Genomic DNA, 13685 nt, shown 5'->3' with positions numbered 1-13685 from the left:
CCTTCGGTTTTGGATCTCGACTGCCTTTCTCTGTCCTTTTCTTTGCGTTTTTTATGTACTCCGGTAGTCGGATTGCTATCCGATGACCTTTCTGGGTAGTTAAATCTGTTTCCAAAATACTTTGATGCAAAAATATACAGACGCTTAATAGTGCATTGGTTAAATCTAGCACAAAACCGACAGCCAGGCACGTTGTGATCAGGGCCTAGGCAAGGAATACAGTATAAATGGAAATCCTTATGAGGTATTTGCTTCCCACAAGTAATACAATTATTAACTTTGCCTGACATCGGTAAAAAGCAAGAAAAAAGTTTCCCCAACGGGGTACTTAGCTTTATTGAAGACTTCGGTTCTGAAACTCAAACTCGAATATTTCAGTAGACGGCCGACCGGCACTTGCAAAATGCTTATACTTCGGGCACCGAGCGGCAAGAAAGAGTAAAGAAAATGGCGTTGGCTGCATGTTTTATACCCCTGACAACCTGACGTCATGGAAGAGGAGACAGCAACCAACGCAGGACCCAAGACTTTGGAATTAAGTCCGACTGAGGGCAACCTGCCAGCAGATTACCCAAAAGTAATGACTGCAGCAGTAGGCCTAAAGCAGATGCCCTATGCTGACCGCCTTAAAAAACTCCAGCTACACTCTGTCGCATTTCGTCTACTCTGTGGCGATCTGTGCTTAACATACAAGGCCATGTCAAACCCAGAGCTGTTGGACATGCTACACTTAAAGAAATCCCAATCACTCAGAGCCACACCTTGTCATCACAATAAACAAAACATGCTGGAGGGATAGGTTCCTGATCCAGAGACTCCCCAGACTCTGGAATAGACTTGCCCATACATGTCAAGCAGGGCACCTCTTTGGCCCTCTTAAAAAGGAACCTTGATGATTGGATGGGAGAAAGGAAATTCACCCCAGGGATCACGTCAGTCGCCCTGCTAGACAGGGGTCCAGGGAAGTAAATAGTGTGGGAAGAAATAGCCAGGGAATTGTTATGGCTAGGCTTCTATAGGCCCTAGGGCCGACAGCCTAGTACCAACCTATGAACCTACAAAACCTAAATTCAAGCTGTGGCAACAAAAAGACATGAAATTTGCAGGGTGTGTCCTCCATATTTCCTCTCAATAACTTTAAAAGTGATGAGGCATAAAACTTCAGACAATCATTACCTTGTCTCATGAGCATTAGCTGATGTTCTTGACGAGCAGTGTCCATTTCTCCCTCTAGCCTCTCCTTAGCCTCTCTAACATTTTTATCAACTTGTTCTCTTTGCTGCTTTTCCATGACATCAAGGGCCTTCCATCGGGAAGCATATTCAAACTCAAATGTTCCGGGTTGAGCAAAACGTGGGGGTTGTTCTCTTTCCCTAGAACACAGGCAAATATTAAGATACGTGCAACTCTAGACTGGAAAAATCTGACTATTCAAAACACATTTTCAGCTAAGTACCAAGGAGGAAAGCACTACAAAATAAATTATACAAATACAAACAAAATTAAATCAGTAATTAAAAATAAATTAGCATACAAATAATGCAAACAGAATGAAAAAGTTAATTGTCAAGTCCTATGACACAGTCATCTCTCTGCTCTGAGACATGTAGAGTAACATGTGGAAATTTTGCTGAACATAAAAAAACGAAAATTAATCTTTCAATAAAAGAACAGCATAAACTTAGAAACCAAGAGCTTTTTGCACCTGACCATATGGTAATCTGAGAATTTCTACACTGTCTACACAGTACAATTAAATGGCATTTTCTTCCAAGACTTTTAAAGAATCATAGAAAGCATAGGGCAGTCAAGACACAATGCTATTTACACCATGCCAATACCCAAGGACATGCTGTACCTCCCTTCAAGAAAAGCAATGCAGGTCAGTCCTAAAGTAAATTTAAGGATATCCAATCAATCACCACGGTTTAATTTCAGGGATGTTAGGACATCAGTAACCTGTAGAGAAAGCCAGTTTCACAGATCACATAGGTGTTAGTAATTTCTCTGGCCAGCATGTTTCATCTACAGACTGGTCCTTAGTTCTGGTATTTCTGGACATATCTGACTTGCAAAGGTAAAGGAGAGAAAAAATGGGTTTCCCTAACATCATGAAACAAGACATAACAAAAGCCTGCAACAAACCAAGCAAAGAAAAATCACTTCAAAGCCTTGCCTTTTCCTGGAAGCTCTAGGGCGCCTTAGTCCAACAATCTTCTTGGTTACGAACTTCTGGGACCTCTTCAGCTGCTTAACTTGTGAAGGTACATCACAAAGGGAGGTGGTGCGACTTGTTAGTGTAATCAGGGCTCTTGTAATCCAAGTTATTTTTGAGCTGGATACGAGCTGTCCCTCAAAATACATTTACTAAATGTGACTTTCACATTTAATTTTAGCTCTTTTTCTACACCATTTGTATATGTGGGTTAGTTCCTGCTGTAAAGAATTATCAGATTGATTTAATAACAAATTCCCAGTCTGCACTCATCTGCAAGCTTAGGTAACCAAAAGTCCCAATTCCATCTGGGGATCATAGAAACAGGCGGGGCAAAGGAGCAGTTCCAATACTGAGCCTTGATGAAAGAAAAGTTGTGTAAAATCTTACCATAACCATAGATGTCCTCCTCCATGTTGCAGTATTCCACACACAGGTTTACTCTTCTTCCATGTGCATCTGGGCAATATTCCTAAGTTTTTTAGTCCCTCCTGGTGCGTCAGTAGTCTGACGTGGCTGACAGGAACAAAAGTGACATCTGGGCGCACCAGCCCATAAAAGTGACGTCTAAATGCACCAGCCTTCAGAAGAGAAGCCCCAGTCAGGGCCTGTCTTAAAAGGGCATAGCTTGTCCAGTGTCACCCGGAGAAGCAAGTGCAACCTGACAGGAGAGGAAGGAGGGTGGGAAAAAGTACAGCAACATGGAAGAGAAGGACATCTATGGTTATGATAAGACTTTAAACAACTTTTTTTATGTCCTTCTATTCCTATGTTGCAATATTCCACATATGGGTGAGTGCCAGAGCTCATTAAGAATGGGGTGGTGGTGTGACAGAGCTCTCCAGGAATGCATGGAGGATAGCCCTGGCAAATCCTGCTCCGGCCTTAGAGATTTGGTCCAAGTTGTAGTGTTTGGTGAAAGTGTGTACTGAGGACCAGGTAGCAGCTTCAAGGTGTGTGTTAGTGTCTAGTCCCTTAAAAAAGGCTCCTGAAGAGGCCATAGCTCTTGTGGAGTGGGTTTTAATAGATCCCTGCAATGTTTTACCGCGGTACCGGTAGCAAAAGGTAATTGCCTTGGAGATCCAGGCTGAGATGGTCGGTTTGGCCACCGCTTTCCCCAGAACTCGTGGGTGGAAGGAGACAGTTGGCCAGATTTCCTAATAGACTTGGTTTTATGGCGGTAAAACCTCAGTTGTCAGAACATCTAGGGTATGGAGAAAGTACAGCTGTGTATGCCTACCATAAATGTAGATGTTCAAGTGTATTCACTGTTGCAGTCATCACACATTTGGGTTATCTGCCTGCAGGTAGCCCTCAGTCGAACTGAATATCAGAGTCTTGGGATTTCTGCGTCGGATGCTGTCGCTTCTTCCATAACGTCAGATCGTCAGGGTATAAAACATGCAGCAGATGCCATTACATCAGTTTTTTCTTGCACCAGATGTCAGGTGCCCCAAAATAAGAAGCAATTACATGGCATGGAAAGTACAGTTTTGTACCTACCATAAATGTAGATGTTCGAGTGCTAATACAGCTGCAGTCATAACAGATGGGTTTTCCTGCCGTCAGGCAGGTTCTCGGTCGGCCGAATTCCAAAGTCTAGGTCCGGCGTCGGTTGTCGTCGGTTGTCGTCGCTTCTTCCCTGACGTCAGTGCGACAGGGGTATAAAAGAACCAGCCGACGCCATTTTCTTCAGTTTTTCTTGCCCCAGATGTCAGGTGCCCCCAGAAGGAAGGCAATACATAAATTTATGTAATAATGCAATACAGTATAATCAAAAAACATTAGTTGCAAGCAAATACACCATAAAAGAATACCCCAATCGGGTTGTATGAGGAAGTGTTAGCCATTAGGCCTGTTCCAGAGGGGAAGGAGGGAGGGAAACCTGGACTGCAGCTGTATTAGCACTCGAACATCTACATTTATGGTAGGTACAAAACTGTACTATGTTCATCGTGCATAGAGCTGCAGTCATAACAGATGGGTAGAATACCAAAGCTAAAAAAGGGGTGGTAGGCACTAGGTGGAGCTAGGAGGAGCCAGGATGCCCTGCAAAACTGCAGTGGCAAAACCTGCTCTAGACTTGGAGTATAAAGGCAGGTGATAGTGCTTGGAGAAAGTATGCACAGAACTCCAAGTGGCAGCTTCCAAAATATCTTTGGTAGGAACTCCTCTGAGGAAGGCTGTAGAGGTAGCTGTGGCCCTGGTGGAGTGTGATCTGATGCCTGTAGGAACAGATTTCCCATGATAAGAATAACAAAACCGTATGCAGTGGCCTATCCACTTTGAAATAGTCTGCTTGGTAACTGGCTTCCCTTGAGCGCCTACAGCATAGGACACAAAGAGTTGTTCTGATTTCCTGAAGGACTTTGTTCTGTCCAAATAATAACGTAGCTGCCTATGGATGTCTAAAGAGTGTAGCAGCCTTTCCCCTTTGTTTTGAGGATTGGGGTAAAAGGTAGGTAGGTGTATGGCTTGATTTAAAGCTACCCTGGATACCACTTTAGGTATAAATGACGGGTTGGTACAAAGGGAAACCCTGTCCTGATGGAAGATAAGAAAGGGCTGCACCGCCATGAGGGCCTGTAGTTCCGAAACCCTACGAGCTGAAGTGATAGCCAGAAGGAAGGCTGTTTTCCAGGACAAATATTGCAAATCTGTTGAGGCAGCTGGTTCAAAAGGAGGCAATGTTAATTTTTCTAGTATGTAATTAAGATCCCAGGCTGGTATTGGTTGTTTCCTTGGTGGTCTTATATTCTTAGCCCCTCTGAGGAACTGTCGGAAGAGTGGGTGAGAAAATAAAGGAGGATCCGTGTTGAATTCTGCAGAAATGGCTGAGGCATGGATTTTTATGGAAGAAAATGAAAGTCCACTGTTCAGCAGCTCAGCTAGATACTGTAATACCTGAGGCAAGTTCAGTTTTCTAGGGTCCTGGCCTTTTTTCTCATTCCAAGAGCAAAACCGCTTCCATTTTGCGGAGTAAGCTTTTCTAGTAGATGGCCTTCTGGCCTCCAAAATGACATCCTGCACCTCCTTGGAGAGTAGGGTCTGTTGTGGTGTTAAGGAATTTTCCATGCAGCGAGACTGAGTGTTTTCAACTGACAGTGAAGAGTTTTGTAGCTGTGCTGAGTCAGCAGAAGAGGCATTAGAGGCAGGGACCAGGGAGGAGTATGTGTTAGGCTCCTCAGGAGCGGGTACCAGTGTTGCCTTGGCCAATCTGGAGCATCAGTATCATCTTTGGTCTGTCTGCTCTTGCTTTCAAAAGCACCTTGGGCAGAAGAGGCAGAGGTGGGAATGCGTAAACTGTCCATGCTGTCCAACTGAATGAAAGGGTGTCCACTCTCCAGGCCTTTGGATGAAAGGTCCTCGAACAAAACTTTTCCAATTGATGATTCCTGTGGGAGGCAAAAAGATCTATGTCTGGCCTCCCCCACGCTTGGATTATCTCTGTAAACACCTGAGGATGCAACTTCCATTCGTGTGGATCTGTCATATTTCTGCTTAGATTGTCTGCCAGCGTGTTTTCCAATCCTGGCAAGTACTGTGCTTGAAGTTCGATTTGCCCTTCCAGAGCCAAGTTCCAAAGAGTCATGGCTAGTCTGCACAAGGGGTATGAATGTGTTCCTCCTTGTTTGTTTATGTACCACATTACTGTGGTGTTGTCTGTTCTTATCAGTAATTGTCCTGGATGCAGGAAGTCCTTGAAAGCTGTAATTGCATTTATTACTGCTAGCATTTCTTTTTGATTGATGTGAAAGTGCTTTTCCTTTTGGGACCATTTGCCCTGAATGCACCTGTCCGTCATGTGCGCCCCCCAGGTGTAATCTGAGGCGTCTGTTGTGATGACTTGATTTGCCTGAGGCTTGCAGAATGGGAGGCCTGTATTTGCTTGACATGCTTGGGCCCGCCATAGAAATTCCTTTTGCAAACATGGAATTATTGGTATTATTGTTTCCATACTGTGACTGTGTTGAGACCATAGGTTTTTTAGGTACCATTGAAGTTTCCTCATATGCAACTTTGCACATGGGATTAAAAGAATGCAAGATGCCATGAAGCCCACAGCCTGCAGGATTTTCCTTGCAGTAAACCTGGTACATTTTGCTAGTATTTTGAAGTACTGAGTTAGTTGCCCCTGTTTTTCTGGCGTAAGATAGGCCATCTGGGTGTTTGTGTCCAAGTTGGCACCCAGGAAAGTTATTTTCTGAGATGGTGTTAACCTGGATTTCTCTTTGCTGATTGTGTATCCCAGAGAATGCAGTAACCGTGTTACATAAGCCAGATGTTCCAGAAGTAGGTGCTTGATGTCCGCTTGGATCAGGCAGTCGTCCAAATAAGGGTGAATTTGCATCCCTTGAAGTCTGCAGTAGGCAATCACTGATGCCAGGCACTTTGTGAATACTCTGGGCGCAGTAGATAAGCCAAAGGGCAATGCAGAGAATTGATAGTGGATTGAACCTGCAAGAAATCTGAGGTATCTTCTGCAGCTTTGTCTGACTGGGACATGCAGGTATGACTCCTTGAGGTCCAATGCTACCAGCCAAAACTCCTTGCCCAGCATGGGAAGAAGCTGCTGTAATTTGAGCATCTTGAATTTTGGTACGAGTAAAAATGTGTTTAGGATGGATAAGTCCAAAATGGGTCTCCAGTCGGTTCCTTTTCTTGGTACCAGAAAAAGTCTTGAATAAAAACCTTGACCTTGTTCGTGAGTAGGTACCTCTTGAATAGCTCTCATGCTTATGAGCTTTGAAATTTGTAGTTGTGCCTCTGCCCTTTGATTGTGTGGCAGATTTGGCATGCCTCTCATTTTTGGAAGAGTGTGGAATTGAAATTTGTAGCCTCTGTTTATAATGTCCAGGATCCATTTGTCTGTTGTGACAATATGCCAATTTGTTGCAAATAATGCTAGCTTTCCTCCCAAAGGTGCTGCCAGCTAGGACCTGCTTGGCATGGAAATGAGGAAGTCATTGGGTTTGTTTCCTGTATTGTTGTGCACTGTCTTCGCCACCTCTTGGTGCTGGAGTTTGCCATTGCCGGCCTCTATATGATCCTTGTGATTGCCCTCTGCCCCTTGGTGTGTCTGTATCTACCTCTTTGGGGCTTGTCAGTGGCTGGAAAGGACCAGTTTTTTGAAGGCCAATTTCTGCTAAAACGTGGTGGTTGGACCTGTAAAAAAGCTTTGACAGTTTGCATAGATTTGGCTTTTTCTTCCATTTTCCGTAATATCTCCTCAGCATTAGTACCAAACAGCACATCCTTTTGTAAAGGAGCATCTAGAAGTTTAGCTTTCACATGATCAGGCAAGTTTTGTTCCCTAAGCCAGGCATGTCTGCGAATGACTGATCCTGTAGCAGCCGCTCTACTTGAGGCCTCTAGGGCATCATAACCACATTGTAAGGTGTGTTTACCCACTTGCTCTGCACTATGCATCATATCCTGCAACTCCTTCAGATCTGGTTGTTCAGGTTGAGACATTTTATTCCTTAATTGTGATAACAGGAACTGTTGATATTTAAGCATATGAAACTGACAATTTAAGGCCCTCATGGCTAGGGTGGCCGAGGTATATACCTTTTTACCCCACCTTTCTAAGGATCTTGACTCTCTTTCGGCAGGAAGTGGATTCTTGGCAGTAGAGGCCTTCAATCCCTTGGGGCCTTGAGAAATGGTTTCAGGGTCAGCATTATGGCTTTTGTAGAGAAATTGGTGAGAGTTAGGAACTCTGTAGTACCTATCAGGTTTGACTGGTGCAGGAGGCAGGAATCGGTTAAGGCAAGCCTCCGAATAAACATCATCAAGTATGTCCAAAACAGGAGGTATCGCCAGAGGTCTGTGTTGAGGTAACAAATGAAATTCCCTAAGTCTTTTCTTGGAATCGGAAAAGTCTTGGCCTTCCCAATGGAAGTGTTCCCTTAAAGTGTGCAAGGTTTCCCCAAAGGAAAAAACCTCAGGAGGAGATACAGAAAGAATGGACTGCTCTGCATCCGAATCCTCAAAAGGGGAGTAAGAGTGTTCCTCTACATCAGAATATTCTGATAAAATGGAGCCCTGATCAGAAGAGGGAGAATCTTCCTCCACTCTGGGTCTCTTGTCTGGAGGGGGTTGAGAACCCCTGATAAGAGTAATTAAATCCTCAGCCATTTTAAGCATCTGTATTTTAGGCATGGGGCCTGGAGATGGGCCCTGTGCAACAGGCCTCTTGTGATGCCTGGCTGCTTTGGATTTAGTAAAGGCCTTAATAGAAAAGGAAGATGAGGGTCTAAATACACCATGGGTGGAAGTGGACCTGTCCACATTAGGAGGCTCAACATTAGCAATGGCTTCGGTGGTTGTAGTCTGGGAAAGGGCCGAGGTACCTGTGGCCTCGGGTACAGAGGACACCGCCAAAGGAGTGTCGTCGGTAGTCAGGGACTGCAAAGGCGTCTCGCTGAGAACTGGACCACGTGTAGCCTGTTTTGGCGTGGTGTCGGTGGGGACCGCGGACCTCGCGTGTCGGTCCTTGTCCTTGCGTTTTTTGGACAAAACGGTAGTCGGAGTTTCCGACGACATTTTATAATCAAAGGCTTTACCAAAATAGTGTTGGGCGAACTCCGCCCGATGCTTAATAGTGCGTTTATTGAAAGTAGCGCAAAAGCGACAGCCCGAGATGTCGTGGTCTGGGCCTAAACAAGGTATGCAGAGGGAATGGAAATCCTTATGCGGTATTTGCTTCCCACAAGAAATACAATTATTAACTTTTTCTGACATCGGTCTGAGGCAAGAAAGTTTCCCCAACGGGGTACTTAGCTTTAATGAAGACTTCGGTTTCCAATTTTTTTGTAATTCAGGAGCTGGCCGACTGGCACTTGCGAACTGCTTCAGCTTCGGGCACCGCGCGGCAAAAAAGAATGAAGAACATGGCGTCGGCTGTGTCTTATATACTCCGGCCTCACTGACGTCAGGAGAGAAAGCGACAACAACCGACGCCGGACCTAGACTTTGGAATTCGGCCGACCGAGGACCCGCCTGACAGCAGAGAGCCCATCTGTGATTACTGCAGCTGTATGCACGATGAACATCTGCTTCTGCTTCAGGCACCGCACGGCAAGAAAGACTGAAGAAAATGGCGTTGGATGTGGCGCACTGACGTCAGGGAAGAAGCGACAGCAACCGACGCTGCTACCAAGACTTTGGAATTCGGGCCGACTGTGGGACCGCCTGACAGCAGGATAACCACAAGTGTGATTACTGCAGCAGGGTAACACGATGAACATCAGGTCTATACCTGGGCTCCCCCATTTGCTTGTCAACATGTTGAAAATCCTTGATTCCAGTTTCCACTCGTGTGGGGGTCCATGAGATTTCTGCTTAGTCCGTCTGCCAGTATAGTTAGTTTTCCTGGTAGGAATTGAGCTTGTAGATTCACTTTGTAGCTCAAGGCTGTGTTCCAGCTGCCATGGCTAGTCTGCAGAGGGGGTAAGAATGTGTACCCCCCCCCCTGCTTGTTTATGTACCACATCACAGTGGTGATGTCCGTCTTTACCAATAGTTGTCCTGGAAGAATGTGGTCCTTGAAGGCTGTCAGTGCATTCTATACAGTTAATATTTCCTTTTGATTTATGTGCAGGTGCAATTGACTTGGGTTCCATTTGCCCTGAATGCACTTTCCTGCCAGATGAGCCCCCATGCATAGTCTGATGCATCTGTTAAGATTTGGGCGGCAGGGGGTAGTGAGAATGGTAGTCCCCTGCCCACCAAAGGAACTCTAGGCGTAAGCAAGGTATGATAGGAATTCTTGCTTCTAGATCCTGTGAATGTTGACACCATAGGCTTTTGAGATACCATTATAGTTTCCTCATATGCAGCCTTGCATATGGAAGTAGAAGAATGCAGGAGGCCATGAACCCCAAGGCTTGCAGTATTTGCCTTGTAGATAGCTGGGTTTTTGTGGCCACTTGTTTGAAGCAGGTTGTCAAATGAATCCATTTCTCTGGCGTGAGGAAAGCCATCTGGGAAGTTTTATTCAAGCTTGCTCCCAGGAATATAATTTGTTGACAGGGTACCAGGTGTGATTTATTTTCGTTTATGGTGTACCCCAGATAAGTCAGTACCCTTTGAACAAAGGCCAGATGATTCAAAAGTATGTCCTGGCCTTCTGCCTGAATTAGACAATTGTCCAGGTATGGGTATATTTGAATATTTCTTTGCCTGCAAAATGCAATGACTGGAACTAGGTACTTTGTGAATACCCTGGACGCAGCAGATAAGAGAAAGGGCAGTGCAGACAAAGTACAGTTTTGTACCTACCATAAATGTAGATGTTCGAGTGCTAATACAGCTGCAGTCATAACAGATGGGTTCTTCTGCCATCAGGCGGGTCCTTGGTCGGCCGAATTCCAAAGTCTAGGTCCGGCGTTAGTTGTCATCGCTTCTTCCCTGACGTCAGTGCGACAGGGGTATAAAAGAACCAGCCGACGCCATTTTCTTCAGTTTTTCTTGTCCCAGATGTCAGGTGCCCCAGAAGGAAGGCAATACATAAAATTATGTAATAATGCAATGCAATATAATCAAAAAACAGTAGTTGCAAGCAAATACACCATAAAAGAAAACCCTAGAGGGAAGGAGGAGGAAACCTGGACTGCAGCTGTATTAGCACTCGAACATCTACATTTATGGTAGGTACAAAACTGTACTATGTTCATCGTGCATACAGCTGCAGTCATAACAGATGGGTAGAATCCCAAAGCTAAGAAAGGGGTGGTAGGCACTAGGTGGAACTAGGAGGAGCCAAAATGCCCTGCAAGACTGCAGTGGCAAAGCCTGCTCTAGATTTGGAGTATAATGGTAGGTTGTATTGCTTGGAGAAGGTATGCACAGAACTCCAAGTGGCTGCTTCCAAAATATCCTTGGCAGGAACTCCTCTGAGGAAGGCTGCAGAGGTGGCTGTGGCCCTGGTGGAATGGGTTCTAATGCGTGTAGGTACAGTTTTGCCATGAAAAGAATAGCAAAAACGTATGCAGTGTGCTATCCATTTTGAGATTCTCTGTTTGGAAATTGGCTTTCCTTGAACTCTTACCGCATAGGCCACAAAGAGCTGTTCTGCTTTTCTGAAAGGCTTTGTTCTGTCCAAATAATAATGCAGTTGTCTGTGGATGTCCAAGGAATGTAGTAATCTCTCCCCCTTGTTTTGAGGATTAGGATAAAAAGTAGGTAAATGTATGGCCTGATTTAAAGCTACCCTGGATACCACTTTAGGCATAAAGGACGGGTTGGTTCGTAAGGAAACTGTGTCCTGATGGAAAATGATAAAAGGCTGGACAGCCATGAGAGCCTGTAGTTCTGAAACTCTACGAGCTGAAGTGATAGCCAGAAGGAAAGCTGTTTTCCAGGACAAATATTGCAAATTTGATGAGGCAGCTGGCACAAAAGGAGGCAAGGTCAGTTTTTCCAGAATGAAATTAAGATCCCAAGCAGGTATTGGTTGTTTCCTTGGAGGTCTTAAATTCTAAGCCCCTCTGAGGAACTGTCTTAAGAGAGGGTGAGAGAATAAAGGTGGATCAGTGTTGTATTCTGCAGAAATGGCTGAGGCATGGATTTTGACGGAGGAGAACGAAAGTCCACTGCTTAGCAGTTCCGCCAAATATTGTAGTATTTGAGGTAAATTCAGTTTTCCAGGGTCCTGGCCCTTTTTCTCATTCCAGACGCAAAAACGTTTCCATTTTGCGGAGTAAGCTTTTCTAGTTGATGGCCTTCTGGCCTCCAAAATGACATCCTGCACCTCCTTGGAGAGTAGGGTCTGCTGTGAAGCTAAGGAGTCTTCCATGCGGCTAGACTGAGTGTTTTTAGCTGACTGTGAAGAGTTTTGAAGCTGTGCTGAGTCAGAAGAAGAGGCATTAGAGGCAGGGTCCATGGTGGGGAATGCGTCAGGCTCCTCAGGAGTGGGTACCAGTGTTGCCTTGGCCAGTCCGGAGCAATGAGGATCATCTTTGGTCTGTCTGCTCTGGTCTTCAATAGGACTTTGGGCAGCAGAGGAAGAGGCGGGAAGGCATAAACTGTCATTGATGTCCAACTGAAAGAGAGCATCCACTCTCCAGGCCTTTGGATGGAAGATCCTTGAGCAGAATTTTGTCAATTGATGATTTTTGTAGGAGGCAAAGAGATCCATGTCTGGCCTTCCCCATTCTTGGATTATTTCTGTAAAAACTTTTGGATGCAACTTCCATTCGTGTGGATCTGTCATATTCCTGCTTAGGTTGTCTGCCAGCGTGTTTTCCTTGCCTGGCAAGTACTGTGCTTGTAGTTCCATTTGTAAGTCCATGGCCATGTTCCAGAGTGACATGGCCAGTCTGCATAGGGGTTAAGAATCTGCTCCTCCTGCTTGTTTATGTACCACATAACTGTGGTGTTGTCCATTCTTATCAATAGTTGACTTGGTTGTAGAAGGTCCTTGAAAGCTATAATAGCATTTATTACTGCTAGCATTTCTTTTTGATTGATGTGAAGGTGCTTTTCTTTTTGGGACCATTTGCCCTGAATGCACTGGTCTGTCATGTGCACCCCCCAGACGTAGTCCGAGGCGTCTGTTGTGATGACTTGATTTGCTTGAGGCTTGCTGAATGGAAGACCTGTGTTTGTTTGACATGCTTGAGCCCACCACAGAAATTCCTTTTGCAGACATGGAATTAGTGGTATTACTGTTTCCAAACTGTGGCTGTGTTGAGATCATATGTTTTTTAAGTACCATTGTAGTTTTCTCATATGCAGCTTTGCACATGGGATTAGTAAGATGCAAGATGCCATGAATCCCAGAGCCTGCAGGATTTTCCTTGCAGTCAGCCTGGTGCAATTTGCCAGTATTCTGAAGTATTGAATTAGTTGCCCCTGCTTCTCTGGCGTGAGGGTAGGCCATCTGGGTGTTTGTGTCCAAATTGGCACCCAGGAAAATTATCTTCCGAGAGGGTATTAGCCTTGATTTCTCTTTGTTGACTGTGTATCCCAGAGAGTTTAATAACATTATTACATAAGCCAGATGTTTCAGAAGAATGTGCTTGCTGTCCGCTTGGATCAGGCAGTCGTCCAAATAAGGGTATATTTGTATCCCTTGAAGTTTGCAGTAGGCAATTTCTGATGCCAGGCATTTCGTGAATACTCTGGGCGCAGTAGATAAGCCAAACGGCAATGCAGAGAATTGATAATGGGTTGAACCTGCAAGAAATATAAGGTATATTCTGCAATTTTGTCTGATTGGGACATGCAGGTATGCCTCCTTGAGGTCCAATGTTACCAGCCAAGACTCCTTGCCCAGCATGGTAAGAAGTTGCTGTAGAGTGAGCATCTTGAATTTTGGTACGAGTAGGAATGTGTTTAGGATGGAAAGATCCAAAATAGGTCTCCAATCTTTTCCCTTCCTTGGCACCAGAAATAGCCTGGAATAAAAACCTTGACCTTGTTCGTGTGTAGGTACCTCTTGAATAGCTTTCATGTTTATGCG

At 44.9% G+C, this 13685-nt stretch overlaps 1 protein-coding gene across 2 annotated transcripts in view; it reads right to left on the bottom strand.

Moving 5' to 3' along the window:
- PSPC1 (paraspeckle component 1) overlaps nt 1–13685 on the bottom strand; it is a 1021476-nt gene that overhangs the window by 765251 nt on the left and 242540 nt on the right. For both annotated transcript variants that reach the window (XM_044073198.1, XM_044073199.1), the window contains exon 4: nt 1177–1373. In XM_044073198.1, coding sequence (XP_043929133.1) covers nt 1177–1373 — 197 coding nt within the window. The remainder of the gene's footprint in view (nt 1–1176; nt 1374–13685) is intronic.

This window comes from Protopterus annectens, chromosome 5.part1, assembly GCF_019279795.1.
Source record: "Protopterus annectens isolate FY-2018-M chromosome 5.part1, PAN1.0, whole genome shotgun sequence".
Classification (NCBI taxonomy): Eukaryota; Metazoa; Chordata; order Ceratodontiformes; family Protopteridae; genus Protopterus; species Protopterus annectens.
Note: the sequence above shows the minus strand (reverse complement) of the source record. Positions and strands in the feature narration are given on the sequence as shown.